The sequence below is a fragment of the Saccopteryx bilineata genome, chromosome 2 (genome assembly GCF_036850765.1).
Source record: "Saccopteryx bilineata isolate mSacBil1 chromosome 2, mSacBil1_pri_phased_curated, whole genome shotgun sequence".
NCBI lineage: Eukaryota > Metazoa > Chordata > Mammalia > Chiroptera > Emballonuridae > Saccopteryx > Saccopteryx bilineata.
The window spans coordinates 315,226,747-315,249,772 of NC_089491.1; the positions used below are offsets into that span (position 1 = coordinate 315,226,747).

The following is a 23,026-nucleotide window of genomic DNA, read 5'->3' on the forward strand; positions in this document are numbered from 1 at the left end:
TCAAGGTTTTGGTTTTTGTGTGGGTTTTTTTTGACAACTCAAGGTTCTAAGCTGACTTCATAGTCAATTATGTTAAGGGATTTGCTTTTAGTTCACTTGTAATAAAAGTAATACCTTACATTAACATATGCTTATATTTTCTTTCTTCCTAAGAGCTCAAAGGAATTTAGCTTACTTTAAGTCATAATGTTTGTCTTTAAAATGGGAGACTGAGGCACTATGTGCAAGCAGATGCTGTGAAAATACACTGCTGCGCAGGAGCAGTGGTACAAGAGGGAAAATAAAGTGTCAGTCTGCCCAGTGCTTTCTCCCTCATTATGTGCCCTCACAACATAAACAGACTTGACTTTCTTCATGAGGTTCTTTCCCTGTTCATAATTAAGAAGCTGGATATGTATATTGGATTCTGCTTGAATTCAATCAACTGAAATTTGATCTTTATCACTTAATAATTATTAAGGGTGCATATTTGCCATTAACTAAAACATAATATTAAAGATATATATTGTGTTATGCCTGAAATTTGTAATGTGATCTCTCAAAGTTCCCATCACAGAGGAAGTAAGATATTATATTTTCCGCTTTGGATGAAAATAGTTGCCATGATTCCGCTTGGAGCATGCTTGCTTCTTTACCCAGCTACCATCTTCTTCCTTCTAGTTAGTTCCAGTACACCCTGGCTTTCTCACCTTGGAGGTCTATGATCTATGCTTGGCTTTCTTAAGTCCAGCAATGGCCTACCTCAGAGTGTCAGACATACAAGAGCTGGAGCTTGATCTAATTGACAAGGTGGGAGATATGTGCTTTATATCATAAATGAATCAGCCACATTTTCATTCTCTAGCATCACTTGATATAGTCTGTGCTCAGCTACTGTGTGTACATACCAGGACCTTTGTTTTGGAAATACCTGCCCTTAAAGAACAACATTTCAGCCTGACCATGTAGTGGATAAAGCATCAAACTGGTACTCTTGAGTACCCAGGTTCAAAACTCTGAGGTCACCAGCTTAAGCAAGAGCTCATCTGGCTTGAGTGCAAGCTCACCAGTTAAGTGTGGGGTTGCCAGCTTGAGCATGGGATCATAGATGTGACCCCATAGTCACTGGCTTGAGCACAAAGGTTGATGTCTTGAAACCCAAGGTAATTGGCTTGAGCCCAAGGTCTCTGGCTTGAGCAAGGGGTCACTGGCTTACCTGGAGCCCCCCCCCTCCTCCTGTCAAGGTACATGTAAAAAGCAATCAATGAACAAGTAAAGTGCTGCAACTATGAGTTGATGCTCCTCCTCTCTCTCTTCCTGTCTCTCTGGCTCAAAAAAAAAAAAAAAATTCTAACATAAAACATGGTGAAGATAAAGACACTACACATAGATTAGTCTTATTTGAACAAAGGCTGACCAGGAGCATTTAGTATGAACAAAATAGTTTGCCACCCTTTAAGAGTTAGACTGTCCTTGGAGAATGAGACACCTCTACTAAAATTACCTTTTTCTTTTTTTAATTACTAGGTTGAAATAGGTAAAACTGTGTTAGTAACTGTGAGAGTTCTTGACTCTTCCAAACACCCATTCCAAAATAAATACTTCAGAAACATGGAGCTCAAACTGCAGTTGGCTTCTGCCATTGTCACCCTGACGTAAGTACCATTTCAATACTTCTTTCTCCCTATGCTTAATATCATGAGACTCTCCCTCCCGGTAACCTGGTCAGCCCTCCCTTAGGTTACTTCCCTTTCTGTCACAGTACCTTTCAGCCCTTATTTTCCTCCCATATTCAGCTCTCTATAAAATACTCCTTCCAGATCATCAGATGTCTTGTTTTGGGGCTGAAATCATGAATCTCATTAATTTTTCCATTTTATGAAACTTCTCCCTGGCTGGTATCTTTGGAAGTGCTTCCAGCTAGTGGACCTTCAAAAATCTATTTAGAATTGGAGGCACTGGTATTCCCCTCTGCAAAAGGAGATTACAGGAATTCGAAAGCCATTTAGTATTTTCAATTTTGCCAGTCTATGTTTATCTTGCTCTTATTTCTTTGGAGCCTTAGAAGAAGGTTTTTGCCCTTCAGGACGCTCCTGCCATTGCCATGAATGGTCTCTTGACTCTAGAAATTTATTTTCTGGCAGTTCTCTCTAACTAGAGTTAAAATGAGCAGAAAATGTTAAGCATTTTAGAAAAATGCATAACTGGCCACTCCTAAACCCAAATCTTTCTCACCTAAAATAACATGGGTCTTTGCAGGCTAACAGAGGAACAGGACAAATACTCTGAAAATTATATCCTTCGAGCTGTTACTGTTGGGCAAACCACCCTTGTGGCTATTGCTAGAGACAAGATAGGGAGAAAATTCACATCATCTCCTCAGCACATTGAAGTAAGAAAATTATCTCATCCAAAATTGATACCTCATATTATTTATCATTTTCTGTTTAGTTTATACAAGTTGCAACTCATTTGACTGAATCTTAGTTATCTAATTTTTGCAACAATATGTGATTTGTATAGGGTTGTTGTTTTTTTTCTGTAAAAAAAATACCCTTGCCTGACCAGGCAGTGGCACAGAGGATAGAGCATCAGCCTGGGATGCAGAGGACCCAGGTTCGAAACACTGAGGTCACTGGCTTGAGCATAGGTTCATCTGACTTGAGCACAGGCCACCAGCTTGAGCATAGGGTCGCTGGCTTGAGCATGGGATCATAGATATGACTCCATGGTCGCTGGCTTGAGCCCAAAGGTCTCTGGCTTGAGCCCAAGGTCGCTGGCGTGAGCAAGGAGTCATTGGCTCAGCTGGAGCCCCCCAGTCAAGGTACATATGAGAAAGTAATCAATGAACAGCTAAAGTGCCTCAACAAAGAATTCATGCTTCTCATTTCTCTCCCTTCCTGTTTGTCACTGTCTATCCCTCTTCTTCTCTCTCACTGTCTCTGTCACAAAAAAAAAGTATTTTCTTGTGTGCTGAAAAGTTAATTGTTGGCCATGTATTGATAATTGTTGAAGATGTGTAATAGGTACCTGAGAATTCTTTATACTGTTTTCTCTCTATATATATATATTTGGGGGAAAAACATGAAAAAGAAAGATAATTATAAACATAAATTTAATCGTCATACCTGACCAGGCCGTGGCGCAGTGAATAGAGTGTCAGGTTGGGACCTGAAGGACCCAGGTTTGAAACCCCAAGGTTGCCAACTTAAATGCGGCTCATCTGGTTTGAGCAAGGCACACCAGCTTGAGCCCAAGGTTGTTGACTTGAGCAAGGGGTCACTAGCTCTGCTGTAGCCCCCTGGTCAAGGCACATATGAGAAAGCAATCAACGAACAAGTAAGGTGCCACTACGAAGAGTTGATGCTTCTCATCTCTCTCCCTTCCTGCCTGTCTGTCCCTTTCTCTCTCTGTCTCTATCACCAATAATAATAATAATAATAATAATTTAATCCTCACTTTTTATTCCAGTGAGTGAATATGTAATAATTTATTTAAACATTCTCATTTAAGTAATTTATAATTTTGTTATTAAATATATCTTTGTATATAACTTTATTATATAAAATTAGGATTTTTCCCTTAGAATAAGCTGCATGATCATTTGTTATAAAATTGACTTAACAGTCACTGTAGTCCTTTTGATTTTTTCGTTCAAGGTATTTCCTCCATTCAAACTTGTTCCAGAGAAAATGACACTGATTCCAACTAACATGATGCAGGTGATCTTAAAAACAGAAATATAAGGCCCTGGCCGGTTGGCTCAGTGGTAGAGCATCGGCCTGGTGTGTGGATATCCTGGGTTTGATTCTCAGTCAGGGCACACAGGAAAAGCAACCATCTGCTTCTCTACCCTTCCCCCTTCTTTCTCTTTTTCTTTCTCTCTCCCCTCCCGTGGCCATGGCTTAGTTGGTTCAAGTGCATCAGCCCAGGCTCTGAGGATGGCTCTGTGGAGCCTCTACCTCAGGGCTAAAAGTAGCTTGATTGTGAGCATGGCCCCAGATGGGCAGAGCATTGGCCCCAGACAGAGGTGCTGGGTGGATTCTGGTTGGGATGTATGCGGGAGTCTGTCTCTCTATCTCCCCTCCTCTCACCTGGGAAGAAGAAGAAAAAAAAAAAAGACAGAAAAAGAAGATTTACCCTTTTTCCTCATCCCACCTCTGCCCACCGCAAAACACACATACATCCACCTTCTCTGATTGATCTCTTGTCTACTCCCACCCAGTCAAGTACAGTAAGGTCTGATAAAAAATAACATTAGTATTTTCCCTGTTCTATAATGAACTACCTCTTAGAATCTAATGGATCATTTGTAGAACTTCCATTTCTTCTGCATTTGAGTTGATGGGGGATATTGGGCAGTGGGAGAAGATGAAGAAGTCAAGCTGTTTGGATAAAATGTTGGGAACAGAAATATGACTTCTCCCCATACTTCTGGTGTGTTCAAATTCCAGGTAATGTCCGAAGGTGGTCCCCAACCCCAATCTATCATTCATTTCTCCATCAGTAATCAGACTGTGGCTGTTGTTAATAGGAGGGGGCAAGTTACAGGGAAGGTGGTTGGCACAGCTGTGGTCCATGGCACCATCCAGACAGTGAATGAAGATACTGGCAAAGTCATTGTGTTTTCGCAGGTATTGGATTTTTGTTCTTCTCTGCTTCTACTCTTCCATCTAGGAACCATACTGGGAGATGGGGGAGGGAGTAACGATGAGGAAGGTGTCACCAGCCTGGGAAAATCCTTCTAGTCCTCTCATCGGGCATGCTTTTTTAATCAGGCATGGAAACTATGTGCTCTTTAGTGAAAAACCCACAGAGTACTTGGCATTGTTATAAGACCTAGTCCCTATCCTTAAGGAATTGTTTAAAGAACTAAAGCAGCCCTGGCCAGGTGGCTCAGTGGATAATGGATCTTCCCAGCACACTGAGATCACGGATTTGATCCCTGGTCAGGGCACATAGGAGAAGCAATCAATAAATGCACAACTCAAAAATAGAACAACTAAGTGGAACAATGAGTTGATGCCTCTCTCTCTCTCTCTCTCTCTCCCCCCCTTCCCCTTTTTCTCAAATCAATGGAAAATTTTAAAAATAAGTAAATAGAATAAAGAGCAAAAACAAGCATACTATGGCATGTTTTTTGTTGTTGTTGAATGCCTCAAACAGTAACAAACCAATGAGTTATTTTTTCATTTATTTATTTATTTTTCCCAAAGTGAGAAGCAGGGGGTGGCAGGCAGACAGATTCCTGCATGCACCCAACCGGGACCCACCTGGCATGCCAAACAGGGGGCGATGTTCTGCCCATCTGGGTCGTTGCTCTGCTACAACTAGAGCCATTCTAGCACCTGAGGTGGAGGCCATGGAGCCGTCCTCAGCGCCCAGGCCAACTTTGCTCCCATGGAGCCTTGGCTGCAGGAGGGGAAGAGAGAGACAGAGAGGAAGGAGAGGAGGAAGACTGGAGAAACAGATGGGTGCTTCTCCTGTGTGCCCTGGCTGGCAATCAAACTTGGACTTCCACACGCCGGGCCAGTGCTCTACCAGTGAGCCAACCGGCCAGGGCCCAAATGAGTTTTTTTTTCCTTTTATATATACACACACACACACACACACACACACACACACACATATATGTATGTATATATATGTTTGTTTTTTTTAACAGAGACAGAGAGAGAGTCAGAGAGAGGGATAGACAGGGACAGACAGACAGAAATGGAGAGAGATGAGAAGCATCAATCATTAGTTTTTTGTTGTGCATTGCGACACCTTAGTTGTTCATTGATTGCTTTCTCATATGTGCCTTGACCGCGGGCCTTCAGCAGACTGAGTAACCCCTTGCTCGAGCCAGCGACCTTGGGTCCAAGCTGGTGAGCTTTTGCTCAAACCAGATGAGCCGCACTCAAGCTGGTGACCTCAGGGTCTTGAACCTGGGTCCTCGGCATCCCAGTCCGATGCTCTATCCACTGCGCCACCGCCTGGTCAGACCCAATGAGTTATTATAAGCATCTCTGTCCACCCCACAGCTCCCTCTTAGTCTTAACATGTTCTTCACCCTGTTGAGCAGGATGAGGTGCAGATTGAAGTTGTTCAGCTAAGGTCTGTTAGGATCCTTGCACCTGCAACTCAACTCATCACAGCTACTGAGGTCAGTATGATGACTCTGTCTGGGTTTATTATTTTGATAATGCCAGTGAAGCAGAATATGTAGCTCAAAACCATTTTTTTTTCAGATGCCAGTTTATGTCATGGGAATGACCAGTACCCAGACTCCTTTCTCCTTTAGCAATACCAACCCAGTGCTCATGTTCCACTGGTCCATGAGCAAAAGGGACGTATTAGATCTAGTGCCCAGGCATTCAGAGGTATGAATTTATCTGTTTATTATATTATGTTAGGGATCTTGATATTAAGTTTATTTCATCATAAGTTTTAGACTGACTCACTTTCTAAACTACATAATATTATCACTTATCTCATTTCCCTATTGTTCCATGAATGCTGAAAACCTGAAACTCATATGAAAAATCCAAATTTGTGGGATCACATGTTATATGATTTTTAATATATTTTGCTGCAAAGAGCTTTTCAAAGCAATGTTTCCTTTAATATTTTGTTGTATTTGTAAACATATGAGTATATTATATGAGTAACACATTATGAATATGCAGTATAAAATAGAGTTTAAATATTAATATACAGTGGTACCTTGAGATACGAGTTTAATTTGTTCTGTAACCAAGCTCATAAGTCAGTCAACTCGTATATCAAATAAATTTCTCCCATTTAAAATAACTGAAATAGATTTAATCTGTTCCATCCCTGTGAAACATCCCCAAACCACCCTAAATTATGAAAAAAGACATGTTTTTAATTAAGAAACACACATGTATACTTTACCAGTGCATAATAGAATATATGAAATAAAAGAAAAAAGTGTTATTTAGTACTGTATTCTTACCTTGGAGACAGATGATTGCGGCTAACAGAGGTGAATGGAGGAGGAGGAGGAGGGAGGGAGGAAGGGATGCAGGCACTGTAGACACATAAACTAAAACTGCACTTTCTTAACACTAAATATAAACTAAAACTGCATTTTCTTTACTTTAAACAAAACTAAAACTGCACTTTCTTTACTTAAAGTGAAACTACAAAAACTTAATTGTAAAAAAATGCACTTTCTTGGCCTGACCAGGCAGTGGCGCAGATAGAGTGTCGGACTGGGATGCAGAAGGACTCAGGTTCAAGACCCCGAGGTTGCCAGCGTGAGCATGGGCTCATCTGGTTTGAGCAAAAGCTCACCAGCTTGGACCCAAGGTCGCTGGCTTGAGCAAGGGGTTACTCGGTCTGCTGAAGGCCCGTGGTCAAGGCACGTATGAGAAAGCAATCAATGAACAACTAAGGTGTTGCAATGAAAAACTGATGATTGATGCTTCTCATCTCTCTCTGTTCCTGTCTGTCTGTCCCTCTCTCTGACTCTCTCTCTGTAAAAAAACAAAACAAAACACTTTCTTAACTTTAAACTTAACCTAAGCTTAACATTATGTATTTTTTATTTAATCATCACCTGGTTTTGCCTTTTTGGTTGCACTTTAGGCACTTTCACAAATAGGACTTTTGAATAAAAATCTATCCAAAGAGGTTTACTTTTGCCTGCCTTTTAAAAATGTTACAGAAATGTGACAAACAAGTGTCATTAAAAAGTGCTGAAGCACGACCAGTTGAAACTTTTTCTGGGTGTTTCTTTTCAATGAAACTTGCAAGCTTCTCCCACCTTGCCAGCATGTCTTTAATTTCACTTGTAGAAATCACTTCCTCTTCCTCTGCCCCCTCCTCACTACTAATCTCTTGCAAAAGCTCCGTATGTTGCATCATCTGTAGCTCCTTCAACTCCTCAATAGAGAGTTCCTCCTCATGTTCCTTGATGAGCTCGTTTACATCACCCTCATCTACCTCCAGACCCATCAACTTTCTGAGGGACACAATCTCCTCCAATGCTTCTACCTTGGTCTCAGTCTCTGGTTCGAATCCTTCAAAGTCCCTGTCTGCAAAAACATCAGGCCATAACTTTTTCTATGCTGAGTTCAAGGTTCTTCTTGTAACCTCTTGCCATGCCAAGTCAATAATGCATAAACATATCATGATGTTGTAGTGATCTTTCCAAAACTCTCAAAGGGTTAGATTTGTATTCTCAGTCACCTCAAAGCAGCTGCGGAACAAGTGCTTCGTGTAAAGCTCTTTAAAGTTGGAAACGACCTCCTGATCCATAGGTTGCAAGATAGAAGTCGTGTTGGGTGGGAAGTAGAGGACTTTCTTGAATTTGAACTCATCAAGAATATCATCTTCGGGCCTGACCTGTGGTGGCGCAGTGGGATAAAGCATCGACCTGGAACACTGAGGTTGCCGGTTCGAAACCCTGGGCTTGCCTGGTCAAGGCACATATGGGAGTTGATGCTTCCTGCTCCTCCCCCTTCTCTCTCTCTCCCCTCTCTCTAAAAATCAATTAAAAAATCAATAAAAAAAAAAAAAAAAAAAAAAGAATATCATCTTCAAGACCAGGTGGGTGGGCTGGAGCATTTTCAAGCATTAGTAATGCTTTCATTGGGAGTTTATTTTCTTGAAGATATTTCTTCACTGCAGGACCAAAGACGAGATTTACCCATTCAATAAAAAACTGCCACATAACACATGCGCTAGCATTGGCACGCCACATAACCTGCAGTTTTTCTTTAAGAATCTTGTGAGTCTTAAAGGCTCGAGGATTTCCAGAATGATACACTAGCAGTGGCTTTACTTTACAGTCACTGCTAGCATTTGCACACAATGCAAGGGTCAGATGGTCCTTCATGGGTTTACGGCCTGGCAGCTTCTTCTCTGCAGTGATGAAAGTCCTCTGGGGCATTTTTTTTCCCCCAAAACAATCCTGTTTTGTCACAGTTAAATACTTGTTGGGGGATGTAGCCTTCCTTTGCAATAAGTGCAGCAAAATGTGCGTGTACTCCTCAGCTGCCTTAACGTCAGCACTCGCAGCTTCACCATGCCTCACCACCGAGTGGATGCCAGATCTCTTCTTGAAATTTTCAAACCAGCCATGACTTGCCTTAAACATATCTTCTGCTGCCTCTTTTGAGGTTGATAGTTCTTTCTTCTTCAAGTTACCATAAATAATATGTGCCTTTTCACATATTACAGTCTCTGTCACTGTATCTCCTGCCAGCTCTTTCTCTTTCACCCACACCAGCAGAAGCTCCTCCATTTCTTCATGGATATTTGTCCTTAATTGGGACAGAATTGTAGTTCGTTTCACTGGATTTGCACTTTTTTTTTAATTCATTTTTAGAGAGGAGAGAGAGAGAGAGAGAGAGAGAGAGAGAGAGAGAGAAAGGGGGAGGAGCTGGAAGCATCAACTCCCATATGTGCCTTGACCAGGCAAGCCCAGGGTTTCGAACCGGCGACCTCAGCATTTCCAGGTCGAAGCTTTATCCACTGAGCCACCACAGGTCAGGCTAGGATTTGCACTTTTGATGTTATTCTTTTGTTTAAGGATGGTACAAATTGTAGATGTATAGCAGTCGTACAGTCTTGCCAGTTCAATCACTCATACACCACGCTCATGTTTTTCTATTATTTCTTGCTTTACTTCTATCGACATCATTCTCTTCTTCTTCTCACCACTGTCCTTTACACTCACTTTCTTCGGCCCCATGATAGCACACAAAAAAAGTTAGTAAAAAATGCAAAAATGATGCAAGAACGAGTACAGTACACGAGATTCAACTTGATTCTGCAGGTAACACATGAGAAATAACAAGATGCTGGTGTCGTGCTGCTGATACTGGACCCATGTGTCAACGCGCCAACTAGCGGCAGCTTCCAGAATCACTACTTGTATCTCGGAATTTCACTCGAATCTCGAACAAAAATACTGACCGAGTTGCAGCTCATATTTTTTTTTTTTTTTTTTTTTTTTTTTTTACAGAGACAGAGAGAGTCAGAGTGAGGGATAGACAGGGACAGACAGACAGGAACAGAGAGATGAGAAGCATCAATCATTAGTTTTTCGCTGTGCATTGCGACACCTTAGTTGTTCATTGATTGCTTTCTCATATGTGCCTTGACCATGGGCCTTCAGCAGACCGAGTAACCCCTTGCTGGAGCCAGCAATCTTGGGTTCAAGCTCGTGGGCTCTTGCTCAAACCAGATGAGCCCACACTCAAGCTGGCAACCTCGGGGTCTCGAACTTGGGTCTTCCGCATCCCAGTCTGACGCTCTATCCACTGCGCCACTGGTCAGGCTGCAGCTCATATTTAAAAAAAAAAATTGTATATTGGTCTGCTTGTATCTCAAGGTACCACTGTAATCTTTTAACATGTTCAGACACAATTATATAAATAATCATGTTTGTGCTGCATTATGGGCAGTTGATATCAGCTGTACAAAGAGTGAATGCTGAGCACATTCCTGGGCATGTGCTACTGGGAGCTGGGGAGGATCTGAATTCCCACTGTGAGCACATGGGGTGCTGTGGGTGCCATGGGGCTGGTGTGGCCACCAGCTGGCAGCCGATTCAAACTGAATGCCTTATATCAGTAATAAAGGTAAGAAAGATGACTAATTAAACTGCTCCTCTGATGGTTTGTTCCCTTTGGTAATGCTGGCTCCTCCCAATTCTGTGCTCCTACATATGGAATGGCTGAAGCCCTCAGGATGGACATGGAGGGGATCCAAAATGCAGCCTAAGTCTCTATGTTTATGAAAATTGTTTTGATGTTTTCTTTTTGTTTTGGGGGGGGGTCTTTTTCTTCTTTTTCCAAGTGAGAGGAGAAGAGATAGAGAGACAGACTTCCACATGCACCCTAATTGGGATCCACCTGACAACCCCGTGTGGAGCCGATGCTTTGCCCATCTGGGGCCATACTCGCAACTGAGCTTTTTTAGCACCTGAGGCAGAAGTCCACGGTGCCATCCTCAGTGCCCAGGGCCAACACGCCAGTTCAAAACCCCAGACTTGCCTGGTCAAGGCACATATGGGAGTTGATGCTTCCTGCTCCTCCCCACTTCTCTCTCTCTATCTCACAACCAAACTACAAGGGGGGTAGGAGCAGAAAACATCAACTCCCATATGTGCCTTGACCAGGCAAGTCTGGGGTTTTTAACCGGTGACCTCAGCATTCCAGGTTGACACTTCATCTACTGCGCCACCACAGGTCAGGCCTAAATAAAATTTTTAAAAGAAGAGAGAGAGAGAGCTAAAATGAGGATCTTCATGGCTCTGGACACCAAGAGAGCAGAGGAGATAGGACATGAAATGCATACCCTTAAAAAGGTAGGCACCAGGTGCCTACTTCAACATTTGTGTTAGTGTTGGCCCTACCTTCCCTATTCCATAAATCTGTTAAGCTTTAGTCTAGAATTTTTTCAGTCTAGACTAGAATGGTGAGCAAAGAAAGTGGGGAAATGGTCAGTCAGTTTTAGCATGATCCTAAAATAGAAACTTACCATTCAGGCCCTGGCAGGTGGCTCAGCAGACAGAGTGTCAGCCCAGCATATGGACCAGGTTCAATTTCCCATAAGGGCACACAGGAGAAGCGACCATCTGCTTCTCTCCTTCTCTCTCTCTCCCTCTTCCCCTCCCACAGCCAGTGGCTTGATTGATTCAAGTGTGGCCCCAGTTGCTGAGGATAGCTCAGTCAGAGCAATCGGAGCATGACAGCCTCAAGCACCAAAAAGTACTCAAGCATTGGCTTCAGACAGGGCTGCGGGGTGGATCCCAGTCAGGGCCCTCGCCCTGTCTCTCTATCTCTCCTCCTGTCACCTAAAAAAATAAAAGAAGATTCCCTTTCTTGTCCTCTTCCCTTCTTGCTACCACTCTGAATTCCAGGAGTAGATTGCCTCACTTTTCTCCCAAGTTCTACTGTCAGGACTCATTTTACAAACCACTTCATTTTCACTCTTCTCCTATCAATGAATTGACATTGAAATAACTTAAGAGTCCTAGAGAAGTGCCAGAATTAGTTGAGCACTGCAAGCAGAGATTTCTCTAGAAGTGACTATGTAGCTAAGAATATAAAAGGAAGTAACAATGAAATTAAGCCCTGGTGCTCTAATTCTTTTAGATGGCTACTTCCAACATATATTTTTGTTATTGTTACAACAGGGAGAAGGGCACAGTGTTTATTCATGAATGTTTCTTAATCCACCCCTTCAATGTCTAGGTTTTTCTACAGCTTACAGTAGAGAATAACTTTGCGATGGTTGTCCACACTAAAGCAGCTGGTCGGACCAGTATCAAAGTCGCTGTCCGCTGTATGAACAGTTCCTCTGGGCAGTTTGAGGGGAATTTGTTGGAACTGTCTGATGAAGTTCAGATCCTGGTAAGGGCCCAAACCTAAATCTTGGTGTGTTTTTTTATATCAAGGAGAAAAAGGTTTTATTTGCTTATCACCCAGGAAGATCTTAGTCTGAATAGAGATAGAGATAGAGATAAATAGAGATAGAAATAGAGATAGAGATAGAGGGGTCCCTAGAACAGGTTTATAGTTTCTAGATCTTGTCATTTCTGCTAATTGCCTCCATATAAACATTGACATCAGAAACTATATTACATGCACTTCTCTCAACTTCCAACACAATGAACACAGGATATAAATACCATAATAACAAAAAGAGATTAATTTCTGAGCCATTCTTTATAGCATGGATATTATAATTTAGTCCATTTAACTATATTTATAAGTAGAATGAAATCTAATCCTAACTTCTGGTAAGGTGTAGAGTATGAATAGTTTCTACAAATGTTCTCAAGCATCTCTAAAGGGCAAGTAAATTTTTCTCTCCTTCAGAATATGAAACTGTTTTTTATTTTTCCTACTTTATTTTGGCTTTGGTTCTCTGACTCAGTGAGACATAGAAGAAAAAGCATTTTACTAGGTGGAAGACCTAAATAATGTCCCCTGCTAATTTAATATTATTGGTTCTTTGTTCCCAAATCTCTTTTTAGGTTTTAAGAGCTAAAATTTGAAATTTCAAAATTATTTTATACTTTATATCTAAGTAATACAAAAGATGTAATAAGTGTAAACTTAAAACAGGGCTAATATTAGGTTATATATTCTAGAATACCTAAATATGTTTTAAGTACCTGACTCATTTTGGAGAGGAGTATTGTGGAACATTAGGTTAAATTGAAGTTAGGCAGACTGTTGATTTATAGTTGTTGTTGTTGTTTTTTGGGGGGGGTTGTATTTTTCTGAAGTTGGAAACCGGGAGGCAGTCAGACAGAGTCCTGCATGCGCCCAACCGGGATTCACCTGGAACACCCACCAGGGGGCGATGCTCTGCCCATCTGGGGCATCACTCTGTTGTAACCAGAGCCATTCTAGTGCCAGAGCCATCCTCAGCACCCGGGCCAACTTTGCTCCAATGGAACCTTGGCTGAGGGAGGGAAAGAGAGAGACAGAGAGGAAGGAGAGGGGGAGGGGTGGAGAAGCAGATGGGCGCTTCTCCTGTGTGCCCTGGCCGGGAATCGAACCTGGGACTCCTGCACACCAGGCCGACGCTCTACCACTGAGCCAATTGGTCAGGGCCTGATTTATAGTTGTAAAGGTCATTTGTCTTTTCCAGAAGTGAGGAAAAAAATATTTTCTCATTATAGGTGTTCGAAAAACTCCAACTTTTCTATCCAGGGGGCCAATCTGAGCAAATTCTAATGCCCATGAATTCTCATCTCAAACTTCATACCAACAGGTAATGATAATAGAAAAAGACAGGCCAGGTTCTGACTTCACACTCAGTAAAACATTGCATAATGAAAGAACTATTGCCTTCTAGGTGATTTTTCCAACCCACAAATAATTTTTTTGGTTGAGATGAAATTCATATAACATAAAATTAATCATTAAAAAATTGTTATTGACTTGAGAGAGAGAGAGAGAAAGAAATATTGATTTGTTATACCAGTTATTTATGTATTCATTGGTTGATACTTGTATGTGCCCTGATCAGGGATAGAACCCACAACCTTGGGATATTGAGACGATGCCTTAACCAACTGAGCTACCAGCCAAGCCAAAATTAACCATTTTAAAATGTACAATTCAGTGGCATTTAATACATTCACAAAATTGTACAGCCATTACCTCTGTCTACTTCCAAAACATTTTCATTATTACAAAAGAATACCATGCCATTAAGTAATCACTCCCCACCTCCCCTTATCTCAGCCCCTGGCAACCACTGATCAGCTGTCTCTATGAATTTATTCTGTGTATTCCATATAAATGAAATCATACAAAATATGAGCTTTTGTGTTGGCTGTTTTCAATTAACATAGTGTTTTCAGGGTTCTTCCATGTTATGGTATATATCAGAACTTCATTTTTTATGAGTAAATATATATTTCATTGTATGTATATAAAATGTTGTTTATCTATTCAACCATTGATGGACAGTTTGGTTATTTTCACCTTTAGGCTATTGTAAATAGTGCTGCTATAAACATTTATGTACAAGTATTTGAATATCTGTTTCAATTTCTTTCTTCTGGCTGAATAATTTTTAATGATAAACATGTGATATAATTTGGTTTATAAAAGATAAGCATAATCCAAAGGCAGACTTTTACCTGAGGAACAAATAAGCATACAATGTGGAGAATGGCAAGCAGTTTCCTCACAGTATAGCCTTTAACAGTAATCCTGACAATCTTTACCCCTTTCTTTCTGGTCAAAAACAGTGTTCCCAAGAGATGTCACTTACTCTGTTTGTTCCCTAGGGAAGGGGCTGCCTTTGTGAGCTCCCGTGTTCTCCAGTGTTTCCCTAATTCATCTGTCATTGAGGAGGATGGTGAAGGGCTCCTGAGAGCTGGTTCTGTTGCAGGTACTGCCGTGCTGGAAGTCACTTCTATTGAACCTTTTGGAGTCAACCAAACAACCATAACTGCAGTTCAGGTAAGTTAAGGTTATTACTGAAAACAAACAAACAAACAAAAGGAATACCATGGCCTTAAGAAGTAGATTTCCTTTTTTAAGGACTAGAAACTTCTCTGGAAGTCAGAAATGAACTGTAAGATAAGAGGAAAATCTTATTCTAACCATTAAATTAAAGTGACCTGTAGAGTTCTTGTTATAAAAAGGATTAGCCTCAAATTGGTATGACTGTCTTCTGAACAGCTTGGGCAAGAGGGTTGGTGTGGGAGAAGTGTGGAATGATTGCTATCAAAATTAGGCCTTTGGGCCCTGGCCGGTTGGCTCAGTGGTAGAGCATCAGCCTGGCATGTAGGATTCCTGGGTTCGATTCTCGGCCAGGGCACACAGGAGAAGCGCCCATCTGCTTCTCCACCCCTCCCCCTCTCCTTCCTCTCTGTCTCTCTCTTCCCCTCTGGCAGCCGAGGCTCCATTGGAGCGGGGATGGCCCGTGTGCTGGGGATGGCTCTGTGGCCTCTGCCTCAGGCGCTAGAATGGCTCTGGATGCAACAGAGCGACGCCCAGGATGGGCAGAGCATCGCCCCCTGGTGGGCATGCCGGGTGGATCTCCGTCCGGCGCATGCGGGAGTCTGTCTGACTGCCTCCCCCGTTTCCAGCTTCAGAAAAATGAAAAGAAAAAAAAAAAAAGAAATTAGGCCTTAGGCCCTGGCCAGACAGCTGTTCTTTAGAGCATTTTCCGGAAATGCAGAGGTTGACAGTTTGATCCTCAGTCAGGACACACAGGAAAAGATTGACGTTCCTGTCTCTCTCCCTTCCTCCCTCTCTAAAATCAATAAAAATAAACATTTTAAAAATTAGGCTTTGGGTCCTGGCCACGTAGCTCAGTTGGTTAGAGCATCGTTCCATTATGCCAAGGTTGTGCATTTGAACCCCAGTCAGAGTACACAGAAGAAACAACCAATGGCCTGACCAGGCGGTGGCGCAGTGGATAGAGCATCGGACTGGGATATGGAGGACCCAGGTTCGAGACCCCGAGGTCACCAGCTTGAGTGCAGGCTCATCTGGTTTGAGCAAGGCTCACCAGCTTGAGTCCAAGGTCACTGGCTCAAGCAAGGGGTCACTCGGTCTGCTGTAGCTCCCCTGTCAAGGCACATATGAGAAATCAATCAATGAACAACTAAGGAACCACAACAAAGAATTGATGTTTCTCATCTCTCTCCCTTCCTGTCTGTCTGTCCCTATCTGTACCTCTCTCTGAATCTCTCTGTCTCTGCCACAAAAAATAAATAAATAAACAACCAATGAATGCATGAATAGGTGGAACACAACAAATTGGTGTTTCTCTCTATCTATCCCTTCTTTCTCTCTAAAAATCAATTTTAAAATATTTTTTAAAAAATTTTAGGGCCTTACCAGGCAGTGGCGCAATGGATAGAGCATTGGACTGGGACACAAAGAACCCAGGTTTGAAACCTCAAGGTCGCTGGCTTGAGGGCAGGCTCATCCGGTTTGAGTGCAGGCTTACCAGATGGAGTGCAGGATCGCTGGCTTGAGCATAGGATCATAGACACGACCCCATTGTCACTGGCTTGAGCCCAAAGGTCACTGTCTTGAAACCCAAGGTCACTGGTATGAGCCTAAGGTTACTGGCTTGAGAAAGGGGCCACTTGCTCTGCTGTAGCCCCCTGGTCAAGGCGTATATGAGAAAGCAAACAGTGAACAACTAAGATGCTGCAATGAAGAATTGATGCTTCTCATCTCTCTCCATCCCTGCCTGTCTGTCCCCATATGTCCTTCTCTCTGACTCTCTCTCTGTCTCTGTCACAAAAAAAACAAAAAAAAATTAGGCTTTGGATCTTCCAATCAACATGGCAGTGTAGGTAAATGCAATACTCATATCCTCCCACAACCACATCAAAATTACAGCTAAACTACAGAACAACCATCATTCACAACTGCCTGAAATGTAGCTGAATGGAAATCCTACAAGTAGGTATTTAAAGAAGAAGCCACATTGAGACTGGTAGGTCGGGCAGAGATGTGGAATGGGCTAGTGCCACACCCATGTGTGGTGATTTAAAATTGGGAGGAATATCTTGGCTGTTTGTGGAGGTTCCTCCTGAGGAGCAAGGGGTCCCAGCCCCAAACAAGGCCTCCAAGCCCAAGGTCTCAGTGCCAGGAAGAGAAGTCCCCATAACTTCTGGCTGTAGAAACCAACTGGGATTGTGGCTGAGAGAGACGGAACGCTGCAGGAGTCCCAGGTCACTCCTCTTTTTTTTTTTTCCTGACAGAGACAGAGGGAGAGTCGGAGAGAGGGACAGACAGACAGGAAGGGAGAGAGGTGAGAAGCATCAATTCTTTGTTGTGTCACCTTAGTTGTTCATTGCTTTCTCATATGTGCCTTGACTGGGGGGCTATAGCAGAGCAAGTGACCCCTTGCTCAAGCTAGCAACCTTAGGCTCAAGCCAGTGACATTGGACTTCAAGCCAGCGACCTTTGGGCTCAAGCCAGCAACACTGTACTCAAGCTGGTTCCCAGGTCGCTCCTCTTAAAGGGTCCACACACAGACTTACTCAGACTCACTCCTTCTGAGCTCCAGCACTGGGGCAGCAGCTTGAAAGGAACCAGGGGCATATAGGGAGAAACTGGATTGTCTGGCATTTGGGGAAGAGCTGGGGCAGGGGGGCAGCTTTCTACCAGATAAAAGTGCTGGCAGCTGCTATTGTTTCTTTCTTTTTCTTTCTTTCTTTTTTCTTTTCCAAGTGCCAGGAGGAGAGATAGAGAGACAGACTCCTGCAATGCACCCCAACTGGTACCCACTCAGCAAACCCTGCCTGGAGCCAATGCTCTGCCCATCTGGGGCCATGCTCATAACCAAGCTATTTTTAGCACCTGAGGTGGAAGCTCCATGGAGCCATCCTCAGCACCCAGGGCCAATGTGCTTGAAGCAATGGAGCCATGGCTTCAGGAGGGGAAAGAGATAGTGAGAAGGGAGAAGGGAGGGTGGAGAAGCAGATGATTGTTTATCCTGTGTGCCCTAACCAGGAATCAAACCCAGGACATCCACATGCCAAGCCAGGCATGGCCAACAGTTTTTGCCCCCAGGCCAGATTAGAAGGAAAACTTTTTTCACGGGCCGGATGAAATATTAAAATAAAAAAATGTTAAATACAAAAACGATTCATTTAAGTAAACAAAATTTTATTATGTAATTTGTATATGAATAAATGTGAGTGAAAAATATTTTAATATACAATATTATTTTAATAAAAATAGATTTTAATAAAAATATAATTATATACCATATAAATATCCAAACTGTATCACAATCAATTGAAACAACATTTAATTAATAGAATGAGCTTGAAGGGTTTATATCGCAAATCAAACAATTATTTTTGTTTTACAAACAGCCTGGACATGTTTTCAGTTATCAACTGCAGCTGTTGTCTATGCTACAATGCCACTTGATTCAGCACACTTGACCACAAAAATAATTAATTGTTTGACCTTGGGTGCGCACTGGCAAACTCCGCCTAAAAGAATGTGGGTTTCACATCACCACTAAACATCAAACAGTTCATATCGAGTACAGAAGAGTACAAAAGTTGTAAATCTTTTTTTTTTTTAATTTTTATTTATTTATTCATTTTAGAGGAGAGAGAGAGAGATTGAGAGAGAGAGAAAGAGAGAGAGAAGAGGGGAGGAGCAGGAAGCTTCAACTCCCATATGTGCCTTGACCGGGCAAGCCCAGGGTTTTGAACCGGCAACCTCAGTATTCCAGGTCAACGCTTTATCCACTGCGCCACCACAGGTCCGGCTGTAAATCTTTATAATGGAATTTTTTTAAAAAATAAAGAAGTATCACGAATCCATTTGACCAATTATTAACCCTAGGTTAGTCACACGTGGAATTCTTTTCCATGTATCACTATCTTCTTAAATATCTCGATTTCCAATAATCAAAGACGCTTCTGCTTCTGAGTAGCTGAGATTTTTTAAAGTAGCAGAGAATATTCAAAATTTAATCATGGGCTATATAAACTCATTACACGGGCTGGATCCAGCCAGAGGACCATATGTTGGTCATGCCTGTGCCAGGCCAACACTCTATCACTGAGCCAACTAACTGGTCAGGGCCAAGGCCATTGTTTCTTTTTTGAGACCCCACCACCACCACCCACAGAGTTAGGAGGCAGGCTTCATATCTAAGTTTCTATCAACCTGACTTACACTGTTCACTCTGCTCAGGTGATTCCCTGAGACCCTGCTCCACCCAACTTATGGGCCCACCCAAGCCCAATGGCCTCATGCTTCAGACTTTACTAAAATCTCTCAAACAAGTAGCATCTGGCTTCTGTATAACCTGTACCTATTGCTAAATAGACCCAGACCTGGCCCTAGCCAGCAGCTGGCCTTGATTTACAATTTGTCTCTTCTGGGCACCTCCAAGCCCAGCACAAGTAGCAGCCATCTGCATATCACTCTGTAGTTTACACTAGGTGGCACCAGGCAGGGGACAAGCAGTGGCTGGCCCTGCACCTCTTAGGAGGCCCCAGAGACAATGCACTGGTAGACAGCTTCAGACCATGCCATCTCTATAAGCAACACACTCAAGAGGCAGACTTGGTGAGCGTCAAAGCCCCACTGAAGCAAGTCTGGCACTGTAGGGTTAACTCTCACACAATAGATCCTCTGCTGTAGTCATAGCTGGTCCTCACAGCTTATCAGCTGGGAGTCAATCCCTCACAGTGATGCCAACAGCAATCAAGGCTCAACTACAACACACAGCCCACACAAGGGTGCCTCTGGAGCACCCAACTTGGTGGACTGTGCCTTATAGGATTCCTATTACACAAGGCCACTCTGCCAAGTCTGGGAGATGTAGAAGCTTTACCTAATACATAGAAACAAACATAGGGAAGCCACCAAAATGCAGAGACAAAGAAAATGTCCCAAATAAAAAAAACTCCGGTAAAAAAACTAAACAAAATGGAGGCAAGCAAACTACCAGATACAGAGGTCAAAACAATGGTTATAAGGATGAGCAAGGAACTTAGTGAGGATATAGAAATCATAAAAAAGAAACAGTCAGAAATGAAGAATACAGCCTGACCAGGCACAGTGGATAGAGCATCAGACTGGGATGCAGAAGACTCAGGTTCGAGACCCCAAGGTTTCCAGCTTGAGCACAGGCTCATCTGGTTTGAGCAAAGCTTACCAGCTTGGACCCAAGGTCGCTGGCTTGAGCAAGGGGTCACTCGGTCTGCTGTAGCCCCCGGGTCAAGGCACATATGAGGAAGCAATCAATAAACAACTAAGGTGTCACAATGAAAAACTAATGATTGATGCTTCTCATCTCTCTCCATTCCTGTCTGTCTGTCCCTCTCTCTGACTCTCTCTCTGTTTCTGTAAAAAATAAATAAATAAATAAATAAATAAATGAAGAATACAATAACTGAAATGAAGAATACTTTATAGGAAATCAACAGTAGAGTAGATGAAGCTGAGAATCAAATCAGCAATTTGGAATATAAAGAAGCAAAAAACATCCAATCAAAACAGCAAAAAGAGCCTACCTTTGGTGACACAGTGAATAAAGTGTCAACCTGAACACTGAAGTCACTGGTTCAAAGCCCTAGGCTTGTCTGGTCAAGGTACTACAACAATAAATCAATGAATGCCTGAGCTGTGGTGGCACAATGGATAAATTATAGACTTGGAACACTGAGGTGTCCTGTTTGAAACCCTGGGCTTGCCCAGTCAAGGCACTTGAGAAGCAACAACTGTGAATTGATGCATCCTGCTCCTCTCCCCTTTTTCTCTCTCCTCTCTCTAAAAATCAATAAATAAAATATTTTTTAATAAAAGAAATCAATGAACAACTAAATTGAAGCAACAAGTGAGTCTTCTCATTCCCTTCTACCTCTCTCTCTCTACTCTCTCTGTAAAATCAATAAATAAAATATTTTTTAAAAAGCAGAAAAAAGAAAAAAAAAAGATGAGGATACTGTAGGAGCTCTAGGAAAACTTCAACATACAAACATTCACATCATGGGAGTGCCAGAAGGAGAAGAGAGAGAGAGCAACAATTTGAAAACCTAATTGAAAAAATAATGGCAGAAAACTTCCCTAACCTGATGAAGTAAATACATATACAAGTTCAGGAAGCACAGAGAGTCCCAAACAAAATGAACCCAAAGAGGCCCACACCAAGACACATAAAAATTAAAATGCAAAAGGAGCTAAGTCAGCTAGAGCATCATCCTAGAGTGCAGAAGTTGCTGTTTTGATCCCTAGTCAGGGCAAATAGGAGCAGATCAATGTTCCTGTCTCTCTCTCTCTCTCTCTCTCTCCCTTTCTCTCTGTTTAAAATCAATAAAATAAACATTTAAAATAATTTTTAAAAATGCAAAAGATCTTAGACAAATAATTTTAAAAATAGCAGAAGAAAAGCAGTTAGTTACCTACAAGGGAGCTCCCATAAGACTGTCAGCTGATTTCTCAACAGAAACTTTGCAGGCCAGAAAGGAGTAGCAAGAAATATTCAATGTGATGAAAAGCAAGAATTTACAACCAAGATCACTCTACCCAGCAAACCTATTATTTAGAATCAAAGGACAGATAAAGAGCTTCCCAGTCAAGAAAAAGTTAAAGTAGTTCATCACCACCAAACCAGTATTACATGAAATGTTAAAGGGTCTTTTTTAAGAAGAAGGGGGAAAAAAGATTAAAAAAATATAAACAATAAGATGGCAATAAATATATATATATCAACAATTGAATCCAAATAAACAAGCCTAGCCTGTTGTAGTGCAGTAAAGTGCTGACCTGGAATGCTGAGATCGCCAGTTCAAAACCTTGGATTTGCCCAGTCAAGGCACATATGACAAGGAATTAATAAATAGCAGGAGTGAAGCAAGTACTTCTTGTCCGCCCCCATCCTGTAAAATCAATAAATAAAATATTTAAAAATCATTTTGGGCCCTAGCCAGTTGGCTCAGTGGTAGAACATTGGCCTGGCATGTGGATGTTTTAGGTTTGATTCCCGGGCAGGGCACACCGGAGAAGCGCCCATCTGCTTCTCCACCCTTCCCCTCTCCCTTCTCTCTCTCTCTCTTCCCCTCCTGCAGCCAAGGCTCAATTAGAGTAAGTTGACCCCAGGCTCTGAAGATGGCTCCATGGCCTCTGCCTCAGGTGCTAAAAAAAAAGGCTCTGGTTGCAACAGAGCAAGGGCCTCAGATAGGCAGAGCATCACCCCCTAGTGGGCTTGCCGGTGGATCCTGGTCCTGGGCAGGGCACATGCAGGAGCCTCTCTGCCTCCCCTTCTTTCACTAAAATTTAAAAAAAAAAAAATCATTTTTATTTTTCAATTACAGTTGACATACAATATTATATTAGTTTCAGGTGTAAAACCCAGTTATTAGACATTATATAACTTACTAAGTGATCATCCTGATAAGTCTTGTACCTATCTGACACTATAATTATTAGAATGTATATTATTGACTATATTCCCCATGCTGTACTTTACACCTCCATGACTGCTCTGTAACAACCAATTTGTACTTTTTTTTAATAAATATTTTTCTACATTGATTTGAGAAGGAAAGAGAGGAGAGAGAAATAGAGAGAGGCATCAACTTGTTGTTTCACTTAGTTCCATTTAGTTGTATACTCATTGATTGCTTCTCATATGTACTCTGCAGGGTTGATGCTTTATCCACTGAGCCACCCAGCCAGAGCTTTAAAGTATTTTTTTTAACTTATTGATTTTAGAGGGAGGTAGGGAAAGAGAGAGAGAGAAATATTGATTTGTTGTTTCATTTATTTATGCATTGATTGATCGATTCCGGTATGTGTCGTGACCAGGGGAAAAAACTCACAACCATATCATATTGGGATGAGGCTCTAAGTAACTGAGAGCTACCAGCCCAGGGCCCAAATTTGTTCTTCTTAATCCCTTCACCCTTTTCACCCTTTCCACCCTTCTCCTCAAACCTCCTTCCATCTGGACCATCAAAACGTTCTCTGTATCTATGGTTGTGTTTCTGTTCTGTTTGTTTATTTTTTTTTTTATTGATTGATTTTGCAGAGAGAGGTGGGCAGGGGATGAGAAGTAG

General features: G+C 42.0%; 1 protein-coding gene across 2 annotated transcripts in view; it reads left to right on the forward strand.

Annotated features, from left to right (window-relative positions):
- The window catches only part of NUP210L (nucleoporin 210 like), a 148,838-nt gene that overhangs the window by 103,876 nt on the left and 21,936 nt on the right, over window positions 1-23,026 (forward strand). For both annotated transcript variants that reach the window (XM_066262044.1, XM_066262045.1), the window contains exons 21-30: window positions 661-789; window positions 1,507-1,634; window positions 2,239-2,371; window positions 3,639-3,701; window positions 4,434-4,613; window positions 6,047-6,127; window positions 6,213-6,344; window positions 12,195-12,353; window positions 13,634-13,725; window positions 14,753-14,927. In XM_066262044.1, coding sequence (XP_066118141.1) covers window positions 661-789; window positions 1,507-1,634; window positions 2,239-2,371; window positions 3,639-3,701; window positions 4,434-4,613; window positions 6,047-6,127; window positions 6,213-6,344; window positions 12,195-12,353; window positions 13,634-13,725; window positions 14,753-14,927 — 1,272 coding nt within the window. The remainder of the gene's footprint in view (window positions 1-660; window positions 790-1,506; window positions 1,635-2,238; window positions 2,372-3,638; window positions 3,702-4,433; window positions 4,614-6,046; window positions 6,128-6,212; window positions 6,345-12,194; window positions 12,354-13,633; window positions 13,726-14,752; window positions 14,928-23,026) is intronic.